Source organism: Entelurus aequoreus, linkage group LG07, assembly GCF_033978785.1.
Source record: "Entelurus aequoreus isolate RoL-2023_Sb linkage group LG07, RoL_Eaeq_v1.1, whole genome shotgun sequence".
Taxonomy (NCBI): domain Eukaryota; kingdom Metazoa; phylum Chordata; class Actinopteri; order Syngnathiformes; family Syngnathidae; genus Entelurus; species Entelurus aequoreus.
The window spans coordinates 17,521,188-17,548,053 of record NC_084737.1 but is presented as its reverse complement, the minus strand read 5'-3'; the positions used below and the strand labels follow the sequence as shown (position 1 = coordinate 17,548,053).

Sequence of the window (26,866 nt, the reverse complement as noted above, 5' to 3'; positions counted from 1 at the left end):
CAACTTAGTTTTTTTGTCCTGATTAAGAGCAATGATTTGACGGTGGAATAAATTAGTTGAAAAATGTGGAAGGAGTTGTCGACAGAAAAAAGGGTGAAAACAGGGTTTGAAAAAATGGGAGTTATAGGAATTCCTGGAATTTTTTTTTTAACTTGGAAAAATTATAGTTTGAATGTCCAGGATGAGTGGAATATGTTGAAGGTGGAACGGTTTAAATTGGTTGAAAATGTGGGAATTGTGCAACTTGGAAAAATGTCCCATTCATTTCAATGGGAATTTGGGAATTTTGGAAAAAGTGGGAATTTTTTTTGAAAATGCTAAAAAATGTGAATGTTCTGAATGGTTGGTGTTGGAATTTTTCAAATCGGTCAAGAAATGTTGAAGTAGTAACATTTTGAATTGAGAAATGTTATTATGGAATTCCTGGAATGTCGGGAAAACCGGGAATTTTTCCAGTCCAAAAACAACTTTGTTTTTTGTCCTGATTAAGAGAAATGATTTGACGGTGGAATAAATGAGTTGAAAAATGTGGAAGGAGTCGTCGACAGAAAAAAGGGTGAAAACAGGGTTTGAAAAAATGGGATTTATAGGAATTCCTGGAAAAAAAAATTTAACTTGGAAAAATTATAGTTTGAACGTCCAGGATGAGTGGAATATGTTGAAGGTGGAATGGTTTAAATTGGTTGAAAATGTGGGAATTGTGCAACTTGGAAAAATGTCCCATTCATTTCAATGGGAATTTGGGAATTTTGGAAAAAGCGGGAATTTTTTTTGAAAATGCTAAAAAATGTGAATGTTCTGAATGGTTGGTGTTGGAAGTTTTCAAATCGGTTGAGAAATGTTGAAGTAGTAACATTTTGAATTGAGAAATGTTATTATGGAATTCCTGGAATTTCGGGAAAACCGGGAATTTTTCCTGTTTAAAAAACAACTTAGTTTTTTTGTCCTGATTAAGAGCAATGATTTGACGGTGGAATAAATTAGTTGAAAAATGTGGAAGGAGTTGTCGACAGAAAAAAGGGTGAAAACAGGGTTTGAAAAAATGGAATTAATAGGAATTCCTGGAAAAAAATTTTAACTTGGAAAATGATAGTTTGAATGTCCAGGATGAGTGGAATATGTTGAAGGTGGAATGGTTTAAATCGGTTGAAAATGTGGGAATTGTGCAACTTGGAAAAATGTCCCATTCATTTCATTGGGAATTTGGGTAATTTTGGAAAAAGCGGGAATTTTTTTGAAAATGCTAAAAAATGTGAAGGTTTGAATGGTTGGTGTTGGAATTTTTCAAATTGGTCGAGAAATGTTGAAGTAGTAACATTTTGAATTGAGAAATGGTATTATGGAATTCCTGGAATTTCGGGAAAACCGGAAACTTTTCCAGTTCAAAAAACAACTTCATCATTTTAAAGGAGGCGGGAGAGAGTCAGTTTGGAAACTTCATCTTCTGGACCCCAAAGTTTTTTGTTTTTTTTGCCAGACTCGACACACGTGCAACTTTTGGTGAGTCTTCGTGTACATTAAGTGGGACAATAATAATAGATGGAACAAATTCATAAAGGTCTTCACAGCTTTTCCTGCTAGGGCACTAATAATAATAAATATACACAACATTATTATAATAAACATATATGACATCATTATAATAAATACATATTACATCACTATAATAAACATATATGACATCATTATAATAAATAAATATTACATCATTATAATAAATACATATTACATCACTATAATAAACATATAATAAATATATTATAATGAATAAATATTGCATCATTATAATAAACACATATTACATCATTATAATAAACATATATGACATCATTATAATAAATAGACATTAATTCATTATAATACATAGACATTAATTCATTATAATAAATATATATTACATAATTATAATAAATAAATATTACATCATTATAATAAACATATATGACATCATTATAATAAATAAATATTACATCATTATAATAAAGATATATGACATCATTATAATAAACACATAATACATCATTATAACAAAGATATATGACATTATTATAATAAACATGTATTACATTATTATAATAACATCTATGAAATCTCTATAATAAATATATATTACATCATTATAATAAAGATATATGACAATATTATAATAAACATATATGACATCATTAAAATAACATATATGGCATCATTATAATATACATATGATCATTATAATAAATAAATATACATAATTATAATAAACCTATATGACATCATTATAATAAATAAAGATAACTTCATTATAATAAACATATGACATCATCATAATAAATCAATATTAAATCATTATAATAAACATATATGATATGATTTTAATAAATCAAAATTACATCTTTATAATAAACATATTGGACATCATTATAATAAATACATATTACATTGATATAATAAATATATTTGACATCATTATGATAAATAGACATTACATCATTATAATAAATAGACGTTGCATCGTTATAATAAATAGATTTTACATCATTATAATAGATTTTACGTCATTATAATAAATAGACGTTACATCATTATAACAAAAAGATATGACATCATTATAATAAACAGACATTACATCATTATAATAAATATATATTACATCATTATAACAAAATATATTACATCATTATAATAAATAGACATGACATCATTATAATAAATAGACATCACATCATTATAATAAATATATATTACATCATTATAACAACAAATATTAAGTCATTATAATAGATTTTACATCATTATAATAAATAGACATTTGTAATGAATAGACATTACATCATTATAATAAATAGACGTTGCATCGTTATAATAAATAGATTCTACATCATTATAATAGATTTTACATCATCATAATAAATAGACATTACATCATTATAGCAAGAAGATATGACATCATTATAATAAACAGACATTACATCATTACAATAAATAGACATTACATTATTATAATAAATATATACTACATCATTGTAATAAATAGACATTACATCATTATAATAAATAGACATTACATTATTATAATAAATATATATTACATCATTATGATAAATAGACATTACATTAATATGATACAAATACATTTCATCATTATAATAAATAGACATTAAATCGTTATAATAAATATACATTACATCATCAGAAAAGTCTGGTGACATATTTCAATATCAATGTTGCGTCCACTGTGATGTTTTTATTTATATTAATTCGTTTGAAACTCTTCACGTAGTTTGGTCTCCTTCCATATTCCCCCAAGAACTATTTGTCTTACTGCGTCTGAGATTAATCTTTACTTAAGTGTCAATAATTCGGCGTGCGTAAATGATTAGTTGGCTGGACGTGGAGATAACGTCAGGATGGAGAAGTTGATGAGCACGCCAGGATCAATAGTGGCTTCCTCCTGACAGCCCTCGTATTCATGCTGCTTGTTGACTGAACCGCTGGCGGCCATTCTGGTTCACGGGCGGGACAGTTTCCAGGTCACGGAAAGCATGATGTCAACGCGCTTACTGTTAATTCATAATCCTGCATCATATCTTGTCTCTTCACTCCACGATAGCGTGTTCTGTTGCCAGGGCAACCGCCAATCAGACGCTTCTGGGCTCTTTGATGTTGGCGAAGCACCAAAGACGCTTCACTTGTTTTTCATCATTAGCAGGTGTGCGCAAAAACACTGATTCACATCGGATAGCGATTCTTATTCATCGCTTTGAATCGCTTCAAAACGATGCTATTAGCAAGTTGCTATTAGCGAGTTGCTATTAGCGAGTTGCTACTATCAAGTTGCTATTAGTGAGTTGCTTCTATCAAGTTGCTATTAGCGAGATGCTACTATAAAGTTGCTATTAGCGAGTTACTACTATCAACTTCCTATTAGCGAGTTGCTACTATCAAGTTGCTCTTAGCGAGTTGCTGCTATGAAGTTGCTATTAGCGAGTTGCTATTATCAAGTTGCTATTAGCGAGTTGCTATTATCAAGTTGCTATTAGCGAGTTGCTACTATCAAGTTGCTATTAGTGAGTTGCTGCAATCTAGTTGCTATTAGCGAGATGCTACTATAAAGTTGCTACTAGCGAGTTTCTACTATCAAGTTGCTATTAGCGAGTTGCTGCTATGAAGTTGCTATTAGCGAGTTGCTATTATCAAGTTGCTATTAGCGAGTTGCTACTTTCAAGTAGCTATTAGTGAGTTGCTTCTATCAAGTTGCTATTAGCCAGATGCTACTATAAAGTTGCTATTAGCGAGTTGCTACTCTCAAGTTGCTATTAGTGAGTTTCTACTATCAAGTTGCTATTAGTGAGTTGCTTCTATCAAGTTGCTATTAGCGAGTTGCTGCTGTCAAGTTGCTATTAGCGAGTTGCTATTATCAAGTTGCTATTAGCGAGTTGCTACTTTCAAGTAGCTATTAGTGAGTTGCTTCTATCAAGTTGCTATTAGCCAGATGCTACTATAAAGTTGCTATTAGCGAGTTGCTACTATCAAGTTGCTATTAGCGAGTTGCTTCTATCAAGTTGCTATTAGCGAGTTGCTACTATCAAGTTGCTATTAGCGAGTTGCTACTATCAAGTTGCTATTAGTGAGTTGCTTCTATCAAGTTGCTATTAGCGAGATGCTACTATAAAGTTGCTATTAGCGAGTTACTACTATCAAGTTCCTATTAGCGAGTTGCTACTATCAAGTTGCTCTTAGCGAGTTGCTGCTATGAAGTTGCTATTAGCGAGTTGCTATTATCAAGTTGCTATTAGCGAGTTGCTATTATCAAGTTGCTATTAGCGAGTTGCTACTATCAAGTTGCTATTAGTGAGTTGCTGCAATCTAGTTGCTATTAGCGAGATGCTACTATAAAGTTGCTACTAGCGAGTTTCTACTATCAAGTTGCTATTAGCGAGTTGCTGCTATGAAGTTGCTATTAGCGAGTTGCTATTATCAAGTTGCTATTAGCGAGTTGCTACTTTCAAGTAGCTATTAGTGAGTTGCTTCTATCAAGTTGCTATTAGCCAGATGCTACTATAAAGTTGCTATTAGCGAGTTGCTACTCTCAAGTTGCTATTAGAGAGTTGCTATTATCAAGTTGCTATTAGTGAGTTTCTACTATCAAGTTGCTATTAGTGAGTTGCTATTATCAAGTTGCTATTAGTGAGTTTCTACTATCAAGTTGCTATTAGCGAGTTGCTATTATCAAGTTGCTATTAGTGAGTTACTACTATCAAGTAGCTATTAGTGAGTTGCTTCTATCAAGTTGATATTAGCGAGATGCTACTATAAAGTTGCCATTAGCGAGTTGCTACTATCCAGTTGCTATTAGCGAGTTGCTTCTATCAAGTTGCTATTAGCGAGTTGCTATTATCAAGTTGCTATTAGCGAGTTGCTTCTATCAAGTTGCTATTAGCGAGTTGCTGCTGTCAAGTTGCTATTAGCGAGTTGCTATTATCAAGTTGCTATTAGTGAGTTACTACTATCAAGTAGCTATTAGTGAGTTGCTTCTATCAAGTTGATATTAGCGAGATGCTACTATAAAGTTGCTATTAGCGAGTTGCTACTATCAAGTTGCTATTAGCGAGTTGCTATTATCAAGTTGCTATTAGTGAGTTGCTGCTGTCAAGTTGCTATTAGTGAGTTGCTATTATCAAGTTGCTATTAGCGAGTTGCTACTATCAAGTTGCTACTAGTGAGTTGCTTCTATCAAGATGCTATTAGCAAGATGCTACTATAAAGTTGCTATTAGCGAGTTGCTGCTAAAGTTGAGGAATGCTCATCAAACACTTTTTTGGAACATCCCACAGGTGAACAGGCAAATTGGGATTAGGTTGGTGCCATAATTGGGTATGAAAGTAGATTCCATGAAATGCTCAGTCATTCACAAACAAGGATGGGGCGAGGGTCACCACTTTGTCAACAAATGCGTGAGCAAATTGTTGAACAGTTTAAGAAAAACCTTTCTCAACCAGCTATTGCAAGGAATTTAGGTATTTCACCATCTACGATCCGTGATATCATCAAAGGGTTCAGAGAATCTGGAGAAATCACTGCACGTAAGCGATGATATTACGGACCTTTGATCCCTCAGGCGGTACTGCATCAAAAAGCGACATCAGAGGGTCAAGGATATCACCACATGGGCTCAGGAACACTTCAGAAAACCACTGTCAGTACCTACAGTTGGTCACTACATCTGTAAGTGCAAGTTGAAACTCTACTATGCAAAGCCAAAGCCATTTATCAACAACACCCAGAAACGCCGCCGGCTTCGCTGGGCCCGAGCTCATCTAAGATGGACTGATGCAAAGTGGAAAAGTGTTCTGTGGTCTGACGAGTCCACATTTCAAATTGTTTTTGGAAAAAACTGGTTTTGGGGTTTGTAAATGTCTGAGGGTTCACCTCATGATATTGTTACACAATTTCCGATGCATTTGACAATACATTTTTTTTAACGTATGTACTGTTAAAATGAAAAACATCTGAAGACTTGTAGCTTAGTCGCCAGAATTTTCTCATGGAATGTACAATGTTGTTTTTTTTTACAGCGCATTACTGTGAATAGAAAAATGATACCTCTGTTTTTTACGGCAGAATTCTGGGTATTTATCGTGAAATCTGTCGTTGTTTTGCCGAGTAAATTCTGGGTTGTTACGGTAATTAACAGCAGAAGGTGATTTGATATTCAGTAAGTGCATCTTTACTGGTGGTGAGCAACACTCCACCACTCACTTTTTTGAGCCGAGGCACTTTTTTTTCCATTGAAAAAGTCCGGAGGCACACCACCGGCAGAAATCATTAAAAAATTAAACTCAGTAGCCGATATTGACCAAAAAAAGTTGTTCTCGCAAGTGTTGGATATGAATTCAAACCATAACCAACCATGCATCACTATAGTTCTTGTCTCAAAGTCACATCACACCGTGACTTATCTGGAGTTTTTTGGTATAGTGTTTTAGTTCTTGTCTTGTACTCCTGTTTTGGTGGCTTTTCCTGTTTTGTTGGTATTTTCCTGGAGCAGTTTCATGTCTTCCTTTGAGCGCTATTCCCTGCACCTGCTATGTTTTAGCAATCAAGACTACTTTGCGGACGCCGTCTCTGCTCCACACGCTGTAAGTCTTTGCTGTCGTCCAGCATTCTGTTTTTGTTTACTTTTGTTTACTTAGGAGCATAAATGTGCTGAATGAGCTGAATTGGTTGGTGTTGGAATTGTTGAAATCGGTCAAGAAATGTTGAAGTAGTAACAGTTTTTTAATTGAAAAATGGTGTTTCGGGAAAACTGGGGAATTTTTCAAGTTCTTAAACCAACTTGTTTTTTTGTCCTGACTAAGAGGAAAGTTTTGACAAATGGGTTGAAAAATGTAAATGGAGTCATTGCACTAAAAAAGGTTGGAAATAAGTTTAGAAAAAACAGGAATTCCTGGAAATTTGTTGAACGTGGAAAAAATTGTTGTTTGAATTTCCAGGATGAATTGAATGTGTTGAAGGTGGAATGGTTTGAATAGGTTGAAAAATTTGGGAATTGTGGAAGTTTGAAAAATGGATAATTCATTTTCAATGGGGAAATGTCTCTAAAAACTGGGAATTTTAGGAAATCCGGGAAGTTTTGTTGTAATTGTTGAAAGGGAACGGTTTGATACAAATAGGGGTCTTGTGGAACTTTGAAAAATGTCCCATTCTTTTCAAAGGGAATTTCATGGAAATTTAGGATTTTCGGGAAAGGCAGGATTTTTTGGGAAAATGCTAAAAAATGAGAATGTTCTGAATGGGTTGAAATAGTTGGTGTTGGAATTTTTCAAATCGGTCGAGAAATCTTGAAGTGGTAACATTTTTATTGAAAAATTGTATTATGGAATTCCTGCAATTTCGGAAAACCGGGAATTTTTCAAGGTCTTAAACCAACTGGTTTTTTTGTTCTGACTAAGAAGAATGTTTTGACTGTGGAACGGTTCAAACAGGTTGAAAAATGTGAAAGGAGTCATCGCACTAAAAAAGGTTGGATACAAGGTTAGAAAAAAGCAGGAAATCCTGGACATTTGTTGAATGTGGAAAACAAGGTTGTTTGAATTTCCAGGATGAATTGAATGTGTTGAAGGTGGATGGGTTTGAATCGGTTGAAAAATGTGGGAATTGTGGATGTTTGAAAAATGGATAAATCATTTTGAATGGGGAAAATGTCCTTCAAAACTGGGAATTTTAGGAAATCCGGGAAGTTTTGGTATAATTGTTAAAAGGAAGCACACAATTTCTGAACAGGCTGAATATTTTGAAGTTGGAACGGTTTGAATCGGATAAAAAATGTGGGACTTGTGGCACTTTGAAAAATGTCCCATTCTTTTCAAAGGGAATTTCATGGAAATTTGGGAATTTCGGGAAAGGCAGGATTTTTTGGGAAAATGCTAAAAAATTAGAATGTTCTGAATGGGTTGAAATAGTTGGTGTTGGAATTTTTCAAATCGGTCGAGAAATCTTGAAGTGGTAACATTTTTATTGAAAAATTGTATTATGGAATTCCTGCAATTTCGGAAAACCGGGAATTTTTGAAGGTCTTAAACCAACTTGTTTTTTTGTTCTGACTAAGAGGAAAGTTTTGACAGTGGAACGGTTCAAATGGGTTGACAAATGTACAAGGAGTCATTGCACTAAAAAAGGTTGGTAATAAAGTTAGAAAAAACAGGAATTTATGGAAATTTCTTGAACGTGGAAAACAAGGTTGTTTGAATTTCCAGGATGAATTGAATGTGTTGAAGGTGGATGGGTTTGAATCGGTTGAAAAATGTGGGAATTGTGGATGTTTGAAAAATGGATAAATCCTTTTGAATGGGGAAAATGTCCTTAAAAACTGGGAATTTTAGGAAATCCGGGAAGTTTTGTTATAATTGTTGAAAGGGAACGGTTTGAATCGGATACAAAATGTGGGTATTGTGGAACTTTGAAAAATGTCCCATTCTTTTCAAAGGGAATTTCATGGAAATTTTGGATTTTCGGGAAAGGCAGGATTTTTTGGGAAAATGCTAAAAAAAAAAAAGAAGAGAATGTTCTGAATGGGTTGAAATAGTTGGTGTTGGAATTTTTCAAATCGGTCAAGAAATCTTGAAGTGGTAACATTTTTATTGAGAAATTGTATTATGGAATTCCTGCAATTTCGGAAAACCGGGAATTTTTCAAGGTCTTAAACCAACTGTTTTTTTTTGTTCTGACTAAGAAGAATGTTTTGACTGTGGAACGGTTCAAATAGGTTGAAAAATGTGAAAGGAGTCATCGCACTAAAAAAGGGTGGATATAAGGTTAAAAAAGGCAGGAAATCCTGGAAATTTTTTGAATGTGGAAAACAAGGTTGTTTGAATTTCCAGGATGAATTGAATGTGTTGAAGGTGGATGGGTTTGAATCGGTTGAAAAATGTGGGAATTGTGGATGTTTGAAAAATGGATAAATCATTTTGAATGGGGAAAATGTCCTTAAAAACTGGGAATTTTAGGAAATCCGGGAAGTTTTGTTATAATTGTTGAAAGGGAACGGTTTGAATCGGATACAAAATGTGGGTCTTGTGGAACTTTGAAAAATGTCCCATTCTTTTCAAAGGGAATTTCATGGAAATTTGTGAATTTCGGGAAAGGCAGGATTTTTTTGGAAAATGCTAAAAAAAATGAGAATGTTCTGAATGGGTTGAAATAGTTGGTGTTGAAATTTTTCAAATCGGTCGAGAAATCTTGAAGTGGTAACATTTTTATTGAGAAATTGTATTATGGAATTCCTGCAATTTCGGAAAACCGGGAATTTTTGAAGGTCTTAAACCAACTTGTTTTTTCGTTCTGACTAAGGTTCAAAAAGGTTGAAAAATGTGAAAGGAGTCATCGCACTAAAAAAGGTTGGATATAAGGTTAGAAAAAAGCAGGAAATCCTGGAAATTTGTTGAATGTGGAAAACAAGGTTGTTTGAATTTCCAGAATGAATTAAATGTGTTGAAGGTGGAATGGTTTGAATCGGTTGAAAAATGTGGGAATTGTGGAAGTTTGACAAATGGATAATTCATTTTCAATGAGAAAATCTCTCCAAAAACTGGGAATTCTAGGAAATCCGGGAATTATTTTTTTTATAACTGTTGAAAGAGAGCACACAACTCATGAACAGGCTGAATATTTTGAAGTTGGAATGAGTTGAATCGGATAAAAAATGTGGGAGTTGTGGAACTTTGAAAAATGTCTCCTTCATTTCAATGGCAATTCCATGGACATTTTGGGAAAAAGCGGGAATTTTTTTGAAAATGCTAAAAAAAAAAGTGAATCTTCTGAATGAGTTGAAATGGTTGGTGTTGGAATTTTACAAATCGGTCAAGAAACGTTGAAGTCCTAACATTTTTAATTGAGAAATGGCATTACGGAATTCCTGGAATTTCGGGAAAACCGGGATTTTTTTTTTAGTTCAAAAAACAACTTCGTTTTTTTTTCTGATCAAGAGGAATGCTTTGACGGTGGAGCGGTTGAAGTTGGTTGAAAAATGTGGAAGGAGTACGACTGAAAAAACAGGATTTCTGGGAACTCATGGAAATTTGTTGAACATGAAAAACTGGGGGTTTGAATTTCCAGGATGAATTTAATGTTTTAAAGGTAGAATGGTTTGAATCGGTTGAAAAATGTGGGAATTGTGGAATTTCTAGGAAATCCGGGATTTTTTTTTATATTTGTTGAAAGGGAGTACACAATTCCTGAACAGGCTGAATATTTTGAAGTTGGAACGGTTTGAATTGGATAAAAAATGTTGGAGTTGTGGCACTTTGAAAAATGTCCCATTCATTTCAATGGGAATTTCATGGAAATTTCGGGAAAAAGCGGGAATTTTTTGAAAATGCTTAAAAAATGTGAATCTTCTGAATGAGTTGAAATGGTTCGTGTTGGAATTTTTCAAATCGGTCGAGAAATGTTGAAGTCCTAACATTTTTAATTGAGAAATGGCATTACGGAATTCCTGGAATTTTGGGAAAACCGGGAATTTTTCCTCTTCAAAAAACAATTTTGTTTTTTTCGTCCTGATTAAGAGGAATGTTTTGACAGTGGAACGGTTGAAGTGGGTTGAAAAATGTGGAAGGAGTAGTCGACAGAAAAAAGGGTTTGAAAAAATGTGATTTCTGGGAAATCATGGAAATTTGTTGAACATGGAAAAATGGGGGTTTGAATTTCCAGGATGAATTTAATGTTTTAAAGGTACAATGGTTTGAATCGGTTAAAAAATGTGGGAATTGTGGAAGTTTGAAAAATGGATAATTCATTTTGAATGGGGAAAATCTCTCTAAAAACTGGAAATTCTAGGAAATCCGGGAATTTGTATTTATAATTGTTGAAAGTTAGCACACAATTCCTGAACAGGCTGAATATTTTGAAGTTGGAACGGTTTGAATCGGATAAAAAATGTTGGAGTTGTGGAACTTTGAAAAATGGCCCATTCATTTCAATGGGAATTTCATGGAAATTTCGGGAAAAAGCGGGAACTTTTTTGAAAATGCTAACAAAATTAATGTTCTGAATGGTTGGTGTTGGAACTGTTCAAATCGGTCGAGAAATGTTGAAGTGTTAACATTTTTAGTGGTTAGAGTGTTCGCCCTGAGATTGGTAGGTTGTGAGTTCAAATCCCGGCCGGGTCATACCAAAGACTATAAAAATGGGACCCATTACCTCCCTGCTTGGCACTCAGCATCAAGGGTTGGAATTGGGGGTTAAATCACCAAAAATGATTCCCGGGCGCGGCTACGCTGCTGCCCACTGCTCCCCTCACCTCCCAGGGGGTGATCAAGGGGATGGGTCAAATGCAGAGGACAAATTTCACCACACCTAGTGTGTGTGTGACAATCATTGGTACTTTAACTTTAACTTTAATTGAGAAATGGCATTACAGAATTCCTGGAATTTCGGGAAAACTGGGAATTTTTTTTAGTTAAAAAAATAACTTCTTTTTTTTTTCTGATTAAGAGAAATGTTTTGACGATGGAACGGTTTAAGTGGGTTGAAAAATGTGGAAGGAGTAGTCGACAAACCATGTTCCTGCTACAAAGCAATTATCTACCTGCTGCCATCTACTGATATGGAATGGTATTACATGGTTACATTGCCGAGCTCTAGACAGCACAGACACTCAACAACAACGGCACATTATTTGCGGATTATAATTACTGGTTTGCAAAAAATATTTGAAGTGAGATGGCATAATCTCCCACGGCACACCAGACTGTATTTGAACGTGGTTGACCAACACCACTCTAGGGGGCGCCGGGCAACACCCTGAGGCCACACAAACGCTGACTCCTGTCCCCCGTTGTCTCCTCTCAAGGCAGCAAAGAAGCGGCCTTCACCTACGCCATCATCGCGGCCGGCGTGGCCCACGCCGTCACCGCCGCCTGCACGCAGGGGAACCTGAGCGACTGCAGCTGCGACAAAGACAAGCAGGGCTTCTACAGCAAGGACCAGGGCTGGAAGTGGGGGGGCTGCTCGGCGGACATCGGCTACGGCCTGGGATTCTCCAAAGTCTTCATCGACGCCCGGGAGGTCAAACAGAACGCCAGGACGCTGATGAACCTCCACAACAACGAGGTGGGACGCAAGGTAAGTCGCCCCGCCGCGGGTCACCTTGGGCCGGGAGGGAGAGTCCTGCTGGATTCTGCGGTTCTAAGACCGTCTGACATGATGAACTAGGACTAGAACTGAAGATTAACAATTTGTTATTTAGGTACAATCGAATAATAACAACAATAGAAAGGCCAGGGAAGGAGAGTCAACCTCACCATCTAAAGGTCGGAGCGGTCTCTAAAACGGTCACCCGTCTCGCATGCTTTTGTCCAGGCAGGAATCGAAACTGAAAGTTAATTTGACGGGTCTATATATATATATATATATATATATGTATGTATGTATGTATGTGTATATATATATATATATAAAGACTATAAAAATGGGACCCATTACTTCCTTGCTTGGCACTCAGCATCAAGGGTTGGTTATTGGGGGTTAAATCACCAAAAATTATTCCCGGGCGAGGCCATCGCTGCTGCTCACTGCTCCCCTCACCTCTCAGGGGGTGATCAAGGGTGATGGGTCAAATGCAGAGAATAATTTCTCCACATCTAGCGTGTGTGTGACAATCATTGGTACTTTAATTAATTAATATATATATATATATATATATATATATATATATATATATATATATATATATATATATATATATATATATATATATATATATATATATATATATATATATATATATATATATATATATATATATATATATGTATGTATGTATGTATGTATGTATGTATGTATGTATGAATGTATGTATGTATGTGTATATATATATAATCTTAAGCTATCTAAAGGTCGGAGCAGTCTCTAAAATGGTCGCCCATCTCGCATGCTTTTGTCCAGGCAGGAATCAAAACCGAAAGTTAACTTGACGGGTGTGCCTTGTGCACATAATCCTCCTTCACTCTCTCTCCAGGCTGGTACTTCATGACACCATTAATAATATTATTTATATATACATATATACATACAGTATATACATATACGTATATATATATGTGTGTTTATCTTCTTCTAGCGGGACCAAGGCTAAAGCTAGTTATGGCTAAGGCGTTCTGCCAAAAGGAGGGGAAATATTCCCCTAATACTGCGTTCCATTTACCTGAGAAGTTAGACGTGGGAGCCGGGAATGACGTCACTGCCGAGTTGTGAGCGTTCGTTATGAAGTCGGAAATCAAGATGGCCACACTAGTTTTGCTAGGTCTGGGTTATACATTTATTTTATCGACCGATAAATTCGAGTTTTTTGTTGCAGACACTTTTGAAAAAAAAAAAAAAATCTATCTTTTTAATTACTTGCTCCAACATATTTTTTTTCCTTCCCCGTATTTCCTTATGGCGATTCACTCACACCTAGCAAAACATGGCTAATGCTAACGCTAACGAAAGCGAGACGTTTGTTCCAAAGAAAAGAAAAGTGTTGTCAGTGGTTTGGTTTTGCGGCAACAGGCGTGGAACAAATAGCTGCGTGCTGCAAAGTTTATTTTAAAGGCCTACTGAAATGAGATTTTCTTATTTAAACGGGGATAGCAGGTCCATTCTATGTGTCATACTTGATCATTTCGCGATATTGCCATATTTTTGCTGAAAGGATTTAGTAGAGAACATCGACGATAAATTTCGGAACTTTTGGTCGCTGATAAAAAAGCCTTGCCTGTACCGGAAGTAGCGTGACGTCACAGGTTGTGGAGCTCCTCACATCTGCATTGTTTACAATCATGGCCACCAGCAGCGAGAGCGATTCGGACCGAGAAAGCGACGATTTCCCCATTAATTTGAGCGAGGATGAAAGATTCGTGGATGAGGAAAGTGAGAGTGAAGGACTAGAAGGCAGTGGAAGCGATTCAGATAGGGAAGATGCTGTGAGAGGCGAGTGGGACCTGATATTATATTCAGCTGGGAATGACTAAAACAGTAAATAAACACAAGACATATATATACTCTATTAGCCACAACACAACCAGGCTTATATTTAATATGCCACAAATTAATCCCGCATAACAAACACTTCCCCCTCCCTTCCATATAACCCGCCAATACAAATCAAACACCCGCACCACACACTCAATCCCACAGCCCAAAGTACCGTTCACCTCCCCAAAGTTCATACAGCACATATATTTCCCCAAAGTTACGTACGTGACATGCACATAGCGGCACGCACGTACGGGCAAGCGATCAAATGTTTGGAAGCCGCAGCTGCTTACTCACGGTAGCGCGTATCCAACTCAAAGTCCTCCTGGTAAGAGTCTCTGTTGTCCCAGTTCTCCACAGGCCAATGGTAAAGCTTGACTGTCATCGTTCGGGAATGTAAACAATGAAACACCGGCTACGACGTAGCCGCTACGTGTTTGTGTTGCTGCAGCCGGCCGCTAATACACTGCTTCCCACCTACAGCTTTCTTCTTTGCTATCTCCATTGTTCATTAAACAAATTGCAAGAGATTAACCAACACAGATGACACTAGTTTTTGATCACATAACAGCAAAACTTGTTTCCAATGATGTCCGTCATTTGTGTTCATCAGTTTCTATGAAGGGGAAAATATTGTCAAAAATTGTAAATTGATTTCTTTTTTAATATGAAATGTTATTTTTAGGCCTTATCGCCCAGGCTGACAGTAACGTTATATACAAAACCCAAAACCAGTGAAGTTGGCACGTTGTGTAAATTGTAAATAATAACAGAATACAATGATTTGCAAATCCCGTTCAACCTATTTAATGTTCGAACTGAGAAACTTTATTTTTTTGGGGGCAAAAAATCATTAAATTAGAATTTAATGGCAGCAACACAAATCCTTTTCAACTTATATTCAATTGAATAGACTGCAAAGACAAGATATTCAACCTTCAAACTGGTAAACTTTGTTAATTTTTGCAATTATTAGCTCATTTGGAATTTGACGCCTGCAACATGTTTCAAAAAAGCTGGCACAAGTGGCAAAAAAGACTGAACAAGTTGAGGAATGCTCATCAAACACTCAATTGGAACATCCCACGGGTGTACAGGATAATTGGGAACAGGTGGGTGCCATGATTGGGTATAAAAGCAGCTTCCATGAAATGCTCAGTCATTCACAAACAAGGATGGGGCGAGGGTCACCACTTTGTGAGCAAGTTGTGAAACAGTTTAAGAACAACATTTCTCAACGAGCTATTGCAAGGAATTTAGGGATTTCGCCATCTACGGTTCGTAATATCATCAAAAGGTTCAGAGAATCTTGAGAAAACCGAAACCAACATTGAATGCTTGTGACTTTCGATCCCTCGGGCTACTGCATCAAAAAGCGACATCAGTGTGTAAAGGATATTACCACGTGGGCTCAGGAACACTTCAGAAAACCACTGTCAGTAACTACAGTTGGTCGCTACATCTGTAAGTGCAAGTTAAAACTCTACTATAGGAAGCGAAAGCCATTTATCAACAACACCCAGAAATGCTGCCGGCTTTGCTGGGCCTATAATATTGATCATGATACACACAGCACGTCGTGCGTGTAATATGATTGTTCATGTTTTTCACTTAGAACGGATTGGTGTCCTATCACATTGTTGTGTATTACAAACTCAAACATGTTTCATGCTGGCGTAGAAGCTAGCTTATCTCTTGCCATAGTTAGCTTTTACGGCTAATACCGTACGTAGCAGGACAATGTGTTTCTACGCTCGAAAAAGAGTTCCTCAGTGTTCACTCTTACGACAACAATGTTGCTACAGTTTGGTTATTATACAGGTTACAGAACGTAAATTAAGTATTGTTGACGCTTTTGGAATGCATTTTTAAAGTAATTTAAAATGTAGAATTGATTGCCAACATTAGCTGCATTACTAGATACTTAGATCGAGACAATTTTTACGTTAGCATGCAAAAAAAAACTTTTGTCTTCTTGTCTCTCATAATGATTGTGAAACGATAGGCAAAATTCCAAAACAAGTGTAGTTCCCCTTCAACTACATATGTAATGTAGTAACGTAGTAGTAATGTAGTATGTCATATTTACATATTTTCATCATGCTGTAAGTATATATGTAATGTAGTAACATTCATAATAACATGTAATATTTACATATTTTCATCATTTTAAGTATTAATTTCACAGACGCATCACAACGTTCACTTTCCCTTCAACAACAACAAGACTACTAATCATGGCAGACTTGATGAGAGACAACAAAGACTACTTTGGGACAAGTGACGATCCAGAAACTTCTATTTTTGAGCCTGAATATAAGGAGGATGATCTACAAGCTTTAGACTAAGCATCATGTAGCAGTAATGCTAAGTGCTAAACAGTGCTGGGGCGGTATAGCTCGGTTGGTAGAGTGGCCGGGCCAGCAACTTGAGGGTTCCAGGTTCGAGCCCCGCTTCCGCCTTCCTAGTCACTGCCGTTGTGTCCTTGGGCAAGACACCTTACCCACCTGCTCCCAGTGCACCCACACTGGTTTAAATGTAACTTCGATATTGGGTTTCACTATGTAAAAGCGCTTTGAGTCACTAGAGAAAAGCGCTATGCAAACATAATACAATAATCACTTACTATACAATGTCTGCTCTCACTGGGATGAAGACCGGTGGGATGGTTGTATCTTCAGCACAATATTCCCTGTTAAGATGATGATAAGTTCAGAATAATAATCAATAACTTTCATAATAACATGTAATATTTACATATTTTCATCATACTGTAAGTATATATGTAATGTAGTAACATTCATAATAACATGTAATATTTACATATTTTCATCATACTGTAAGTATATATGTAGTATCTAGTAGCATTCATAATAACATGTCATATTTTCATCTTACTGTAAGTATATATGTAATGTAGTAACATTCATAATAACATGTCATATTTACATATTTTAACCATACTGTAAGTATATATGTCATGTCGTAACATTCATAATACCATATAATATTGACATATTTTCATGATGATGTAAGTATATACAGTACGTCATGTAGTAACATTCATAATAACATGTAATATTTCCATATTTCCATCATACTGTAAGTATATATGTCATGTAGTAACATTCATAATAACATGTCATAATTACATATTTTCATGATACTGTAAGTATATATGTTATGTCGTAACATTCATAATACCATATAATATTTACATATTTTCATCATGATGTAAGTATATACAGTATGTCATGTAGTAACATTCATAATAACATGTAATATTTACATATTTTCATCATACTGTAAGTATATATGTCATGTCGTAACATTCATAATACCATATAATATTTACATATTTTCATCATGATATAAGTATATACAGTATGTCATGTAGTAACATTCATAATAACATGTAATAATTACATATTTTCATCATACTGTAAGTATATATGTCATGTCATAACATTCATAATACCATATAATATTTACATATTTTCATCATGATGTTAGTATATACAGTATGTCATGTAGTAACATTCATAATAACATGTAATATTTACATATTTTCATCATACTGTAAGTATATATGTAGTATCTAGTAACATTCATAATAACATGTCATATTTTCATCTTACTGTAAGTATATGTGTAATGTAGTAGCATTCATAATAACATGTAATATTTACATATTTTCATCATACTCTAAGTATATATGTAGTATCTAGTAACATTCATAATAACATGTCATATTTTCATATTTTCATCATACTGTCAGTATATAGGTAATGTAGTAACATTCATAATAACATGCAATATTTACATATTTTCTTCATACTGTAAGTATATATGTAGTAACTAGTAACATTCATAATAACATGTCATATTTACATATTTTCATCATGATGTAAGTATATAAATAAATAATAAACAGTATTTTTTGTAGTAACATTCATAATAACATGCAATATTTACATATTTTTATCATACTGTAAGTATATATGTAGTATCTAGTAACATTCATAATAACATGTCATATTTACATATTTTCATCATACTGTAAGTATATATTTAATGTAGTAACATTCATAATAACATGTCATATTTTCATCTTACTGTAAGTATATGTTTAATGTAGTAACATTCATAATAACATGTAATATTTACATATTTCAATCATACTGTAAGTATATATGTCATGTCGTAACATTCATAATACCATATAATATTTACATATTTTCATCATGATGTAAGTATATACAGTATTTCATGTAGTAACATTCATAATAACATGTAATATTTACATATTTTCATCATACTGTAAGTATATATGTAGTATCTAGTAACATTCATAATAACATGTCATATTTTCATCTTACTGTAAGTATATATGTAATGTAGTAACATTCATAATAACATGTAATATTTACATATTTTAATCATACTATAAGCATATATGTCATGTCATAACATTCATAATACCATATAATATTTACATATTTTCATCATGATGTAAGTGTATGTATGTCATGTAGTAACATTCATAATAACATGTAATATTTACATACTTTCATCATACTGTAAGTATATATTTAATGTAGTAACATTCATAATAACATGTAACATTTACATATTTTTTATTATACTGTAAGTATATATGTAGTATCTAGTAACATCCATAATAACATTTCATATTTACATATTTTCATCATGATGTAAGTATATACAGTATGTCATGTAGTAACATTCATAATAACATGTAATATTTACATATTTTCATCATACTGTAAGTATATATGTAATGTAGTAACGTTCATAATAACATGTAATATTTACATATATTCATCATACTATAAGTATATATGTAATGTAGTAACATTCATAATAACATGGAATATTTACATATTTTAATCATACTGTAAGTATATATGTCATGTCGTAACATTCATAATACCATATAATATTTACATATTTTCATCATGATGGAAGTATATACAGTATGTCATGTAGTAACATTCATAATAAGATGTAAAATTTACATATTTTCATCATACTGTAAGTATATATGTAATGTAGCAACGTTCATAATAACATGTAATATTTACATATTTTCATCATACTGTAAGTATATATTTAATGTAGTAACATTCATAATAACATGTCATATTTTCATCTTACTGTAAGTATATGTTTAATGTAGTAACATTCATAATAACATGTAATATTTACATATTTCAATCATACTGTAAGTATATATGTCATGTCGTAACATTCATAATACCATATAATATTTACATATTTTCATCATGATGTAAGTATATACAGTATTTCATGTAGTAACATTCATAATAACATGTAATATTTTAATCTTACTGTAAGTATATATGTAATGTAGTAACATTCATAATAACATGTAATATTTACATATTTTAATCATACTATAAGCATATATGTCATGTCGTAACATTCATAATACCATATAATATTTACATATTTTCATCATGATGTAAGTGTATGTATGTCATGTAGTAACATTCATAATAACATGTAATATTTACATACTTTCATCATACTGTAAGTATATATTTAATGTAGTAACATTCATAATAACATGTAACATTTACATATTTTCATTATACTGTAAGTATATATGTAGTATCTAGTAACATCCATAATAACATGTAATATTTACATATTTTCATTATACTGTAAGTATATATGTAGTATCTATTAACATCCATAATAACATTTCATATTTACATATTTTCATCATACTGTAAGTATGATGCTGAGTCTTCCGAGTCTAAGTTCCCTTACAACAATAGACAAATAGCTCTGATCATTTTTTAAAAATGTTTTTTAAATTTTTATTTAAATCGATTAAGAATTGTTACAAATAAGAATCGTTTAGAAATTATTTTTTTTCGCCCCCCCCAATAAGGGATATTTTAGAAGCGTATGTTATTGTTTACATTCAGGGCGGCCATCTTTGAAACGCGGGGTCGGTGCGACTTTTCACGAGAAGGAAACGTGACCAGTTCCAGTCGAGACTTGCGACTCGAAACTGGGACACGCCGACTTGCGAGGCCGGTCCTGCCTGCTGACTTCCAGCATGGGATGAAGTCCAGGTGAACTTTGCAGCGACATAAAGGTGGCTTTTAGCAAAGGAGTGGATTGATTACAAGCCGCGCAGAAAAGACCTTGGCAGCGTCCAAAAAGTCTCCTTTGTGACACCCTCCTTCCTTTTGTCCCCGACGTCACCCCCCCCACCTCCCCACCCCCCTCTGTGCATTCAGCCTTTCACGTCCTCCATCCCTCACTCGCCGACATTATTCACGTCCTCCATCCCTCACTCGCCGACATTATCCGGCGTGGATGCGGCAGGACGGACACAAAGGGGACAGACTCGGGCCCGCTCCTTTCAGCGGGTCCACAATGAGACTTGGCCCAGTGGACTCGGACCCCGGCTTCCTCTGCCGGTGCCAGCGAGGGCCCGATTGTCCCGAGTTCTCACACTCGCCCTCGGCCCCTCACTTTCTACGCGCTGAATCCAAATTGGCTTTTCTTGTCTTCCAGGAATCTTTGAGCGCTTGTTTTGTTGCTCCTCGCTAATAAAGGCGGCCCCCCCTCGGCCCCCCACCCCCCCTCACTTTATGCTAATGAGCGGCGGTGACGCTGAGCTGCGACGGGACGCACAAAGGCTGTCACAAGTGTTGGTCACACAGCAGCTGATGGATGACAGCCCTGAAGACAAGCGACTTCAGTCTTTGGACGTCGACTTGGCCGAGATCCTACGCTAAACGTGCAAGGTCTATGCGGGCCGACTTTGTTTGCTAGGAGAATTCCTGCAGCGACCATCTTTGCTGCTCCTTGTCATCATGCTGGCTTTAGATTTAATCCCAGTCACTCTGCACCCTGACATTTGTGTGTGTGTGTGTGGTGACTACACACACACACACACACACACACACACACACACACACGGGCTGACATCTGACACCTTATTTTGGCTTCTGTGTGTACGCTGTCATGCCGCACTTTGATGGACGTCCATTTGATTCTCAGCTGCAGCTTGCTCTCTTCTCACGCTCTTATGAAGATTAACGACTAATTAATTCCTGTAATTATCAATAATTCATGACCAAATCTCCTTGAAAATGATTACCAGCAAAAAGAAGAGGGGAACTGAACTCTTTTGGGGGGGGTATTTTGCATATCATTCACAATCCTTACGTAAGATAAGAACACATATGTTATTATTTGTAATGCATTCTAAATCTTAAAGAAATGTTAGCAAAAGTCAGCTAACAATGGAGTTAACAGGAGTAGCTCTATTCCGCCAGAAAAGCGCTCTAAAAAAACCCTCCAAAAACCTCCATCAAGGTTTTATATACACACTGTAAGTATAGATGTAGTATCTAGTAACATTCATTATAACATGTACTACTTACATATTTTCATCATACTGTAAGTATATATGTCATGTAGTAACATTCATAATAACATGTAACATGTACATATTTTCATCATACTGTAAGTATATGTGGGCTCTGTACCGAGGATGTCGTTGTGGCTTGTACAGCCCTTTGAGACACTTGTGATTTAGGGCTATATAAATAAACATTGATTGATTGATATATGTCATGTAGTAACATAATAACATGTAATATTTACATATTTTCATCATACTGTAAGTATATATGTAATGTAGTAACATTCATAATAACATGTAATATTTACATATTTTCATCATACTATAAGTATATATGTAATGTAGTAACATTCATAATAACATGTAATATTTACATATTTTCATCATACTGTAAGTATATATGTAGTATCTAGTAACATTCATTATAACATGTAATATTTACATATGTTCATCATACTGTAAGTATATATGTCATGTAATAACATTCATAATAACATGTAATATTTACATATTTTCATCATGCTGTAAATATATATGTAATGTAGTAACTTTCATAATAACATGTAATATTTACATATTCTCATCATACTGTAAGTATATATGTAATCTAGTAACATTCATAATAACATGTCATATTTTCATCTTACTGTAAGTATATATGTAATGTAGTAACTTTCATAATAACATGTAATATTTACATATTTTAATCATACTGTAAGTATATATGTCATGTCGTAACATTCATAATACCATATAATATTTACATATTTTCATCATGATGTAAGTATATACAGTATGTCATGTAGTAACATTCATAATAACATGTAATATTTACATATTTTCATCATGATGTAAGTATATACAGTATGTCATGTAGTAACATTCATAATAACATGTAATATTTACATATTTTCATCATACTATAAGTATATATGTAATGTAGTAACATTCATAATAACATGTATTATTTACATATTTTCATCATACTGTAAGTATATATGTAGTATCTAGTAACATTCATTATAACATGTAATATTTACATATGTTCATCATACTGTAAGTATATATGTCATGTAATAACATTCATAATAACATGTAATATTTACATATTTTCATCATGCTGTAAATATATATGTAATGTAGTAACTTTCATAATAACATGTAATATTTACATATTTTCATCATACTGTAAGTATATATGTAATCTAGTAACATTCATAATAACATGTCATATTTTCATCTTACTGTAAGTATATATGTAATGTAGTAACTTTCATAATAACATGTAATATTTACATATTTTAATCATACTGTAAGTATATATGTCATGTCGTAACATTCATAATACCATATAATATTTACATATTTTCATCATGATGTAAGTATATACAGTATGTCATGTAGTAACATTCATAATAACAAGTAATATTTACATATTTTCATCATACTGTAAGTATATATTTAATGTAGTAACGTTCATAATAACATGTAATATTTACATATTTTCATCATACTGTAAGTACATATGTCATGTAGTAACATTCATATTAACATGTCATATTTACATATTTTTATCATACTATAAATATATATGTAATGTAGTAACTTTCATAATAACATGTCATATTTCCAAAATTTCATCATACTGTAAGTATATATGTAATGTATTTACATCCATAATAACATGTAATATTTACATATTTTCATCATACTGTAAGTATATTTGTAATGTAGTAACATTCATAATAACATGTAATATTTACATATTTTCATCATTTTAAGTATTAATTTTACAGACGCATCACAACGCTCACTTTCCCTTCAACAACAACAACAAGACTACTAATCTTGGCAGACTTGATGAGAGACAGCAAAGACTGCTTTGGGACAAATGATGATCCAGAAACGTCTGTTTTTGAACCTGAATATAAGGAGGAGGATCTACAAGCTTTAGAAGCTGTGTGCTAAACAGATGCAGCTTTAGTCAAACACTAAGGGCCATGTAGCAGTATTGCTAAGTGCTAAACAAGATATACAAACATAATAAAACAATCACTTACTATACAATGTCTGCTCTCACTGGGATAAAGACCGATGAGATAGTTGAATCTTTCAACACAATACTCCCTGTTAAAATGATGATAAATTCAGAATAATCCTCATGTAAACTAGCGATTATCATCTTGCTGAGTCTTCCGAGTCTAAGTTGAGAGCTGATTTAGTCGAAGTTGACCAACTTCTCGGCTTATGTCCACAACCATCTACCATACGTGTGAGATGTATGATTTATAATCCAGCAACAACCGTTACAACCTCACAGGCGATAACCGCCCCTATAAGGCGAGGTGGTGTGTCTGTAGGGATCTGGTTGCTACCATGGTAACAGTAACTATGTTTGATTTCTATGTTCTGTTCTGTTGGGCTGTAGCGATGCATTATTTTAGGAATTGAGTAATCTGTTGTTCGATTAATGGAACAATCGGATAAAACACACTTTATAGACTTTTATAACCTTTATTATCGTTTCCTCATGCTGATTATCAACGTTGAAATTCCATTTTCCACACGTTTGCGTGAATTGAAAAATACAATCAATAACATCACATTGCAGAAATGTAAAGTTCCTGGTGCTTCATAGGTCTGAATTTGTCCGTTTTGAAATGTTACACTCGTTAAATGATTAATTGAAGCAAAACTATTTTAATCAAAGCTATTTTCCAATCAAATAATTTAATCGAATAATTTGAAATACTACTACTAATAATTACTAGACGAGGCAATTCCTGAAGGGATTGCGTGTGAATGCTCCAATGCTGAAGTCGAAGTGAAATGCTGACAGAATGTAGTATGAATGTAAGAATAGTTTGAATGTTGAAGAGATAGAATTTCCAGGAAATGGTTTGGAGTTTGGGAAAGTGTTAGTTTGAATGTCCAGAATGAGTGGAATGTGTTAAGGTTGGAATGGTTTGAATAGGTTAAAAAATGTGGGAATTGTGCAACTCGGAAAAATGTCCCATTCATTTTAATGGGAACTTCCTGGAAATTTGGGAATTTCGGGAAAAACGAGATTTTTTTGAAAATGAGTAGAAGCATGAATGTCCTGAATGAGCTGAATTGGTTGGTGTTGGAATCATTTAAAGCAGTCAAGAAATGTTGAAGGAGTAACAGTTTTTTAATTGAGAAATGGTATTACGGAATTTCGGAAAAAACGGGAATTTTTCAAGTTCTTAAAACAAATTGGTTTATTGTCCTGACTAAGAGGAATGTTTTGACAGTGGAACGGTTCAAATAGGTTGACAAATGTGAAAGGAGTCATCACACTAAAAAAATATTGGAAATAAGGTTAGAAAAAAACAGGAATTCCTGGAAATTTTTTGAACGTGGAAAAATTGTTGTTTGAATTTCCAGGATTAATTGAATGTGTTTAAGGTGGAATGGTTTGAATCGGTTGAAAAATGTGGGAATTGTACAACTCGGAAAAAGGTCCCATTCATTTCAATGGGAAAATCCTGGAAATGTGGGAATTTCGGGAAAAGCGGGATTTAAAAAAAAAAATTATTAGGAGCATGAATGTCCTGAATAAGCTGAATTGGTTGGCGCTGGAATTGTTTAAATCGGTCAAGAAATGTTGAAGTAGTAACAGTTTTTTAATTGAGAAATGATATCATGGAACTTCGGAAAAAACGTGAATTTTTTAAGTTCTTAAACCAACTTGTTTTTTTGTCCTGACTAAGAGGAATGTTTTGACAGTGGAATGGTTTGAATCGGTTGAAAAATGTGGGAATTGTGCAACTTGGAAACATGCCCCATTCATTTCAATGGGAACTTCCTGGAAATTTGGGAATTTCGGGAAAAGCGGGATTTAAAAAAAAAATGATTAGGAGCATGAATGTCCTGAATGAGCTGAATTGGTTGGTGTTGGAATCATTTAAAGCGGTCAAGAAATGTTGAAGGAGTAACAGTTTTTTAATTGAGAAATGGTATTACAGAATTTCGGAAAAAAATGATATTTTTCAAGTTCTTAAAACAACTTGGTTTATTGTCCTGACTAAGAGGAATGTTTTGACAGTGGAACGGTTCAAATAGGTTGAAAAATGTGAAAGGAGTCATCACACTAAAAAAAGATTGGAAATAAGGTTAGAAAAAAACAGGTATTCCTGGAAATTTTTTGAACGTGGAAAAATTGTTGTTTGAATTTCCAGGATTAATTGAATGTGTTTAAGGTGGAATGGTTTGAATCGGTTGAAAAATGTGGGAATTGTACAACTCGGAAAAATGTCCCATTCATTTCAATGGGAAAATCCTGGAAATGTGGGAATTTCGGGAAAAGCGGGATTTTAAAAAAAATTATTAGGAGCATGAATGTCCTGAATGAGCTGAATTGGTTGGTGTTGGAATCATTTAAATCGGTCAAGAAATGTTGAAGGAGTAACAGTTTTTTAATTGAGAAATGGTATTACGGAATTTCGGAAAAAACGGGAATTTTTCAAGTTCTTAAACCAACTTATTTTTTTGTCCTGACTAAGAGAAATGTTTTGACAGTGGAATGGTTTGAATCGGTTGAAAAATGTGGGAATTGTGCAACTCGGAAACATGCCCCATTTTTTTCAATGTGAACATCCTGGAAATTTGGGAATTTCAGGAAAAGCGGGATAAAAAAAAATATTAGGAGCATGAATGTCCTGAATGAGCTGAATTGGTTGGTGTTGGAATCATTTAAATTGGTCAAGAAATGTTGAAGGAGTAACAGTTTTTTAATTGAGAAATGGTATTACGGAATTTTGGAAAAAACTGGAATTTTTCAAGTTCTTAAACCAACTTGTTTTTTTTGTCCTGACTAAGAGGAATGTTTTGACAGTGGAATGGTTTGAATCGGTTGAAAAATGTGGGAATTGTGCAACTCGGAAACATGCCCCATTTTTTTCAATGTGAACTTCCTGG

The 26,866-nt window shown here is 34.1% G+C and overlaps 1 protein-coding gene across 1 annotated transcript in view; it reads left to right on the top strand.

The window, feature by feature from the left end:
• The window catches only part of LOC133653462 (protein Wnt-7a-like), a 263,307-nt gene that overhangs the window by 224,229 nt on the left and 12,212 nt on the right, over nt 1-26,866 (top strand). Inside the window, exon 3 of the mRNA XM_062052753.1 lies at nt 12,329-12,600. Within this exon, the coding sequence (XP_061908737.1) occupies nt 12,329-12,600 (272 nt within the window). The remainder of the gene's footprint in view (nt 1-12,328; nt 12,601-26,866) is intronic.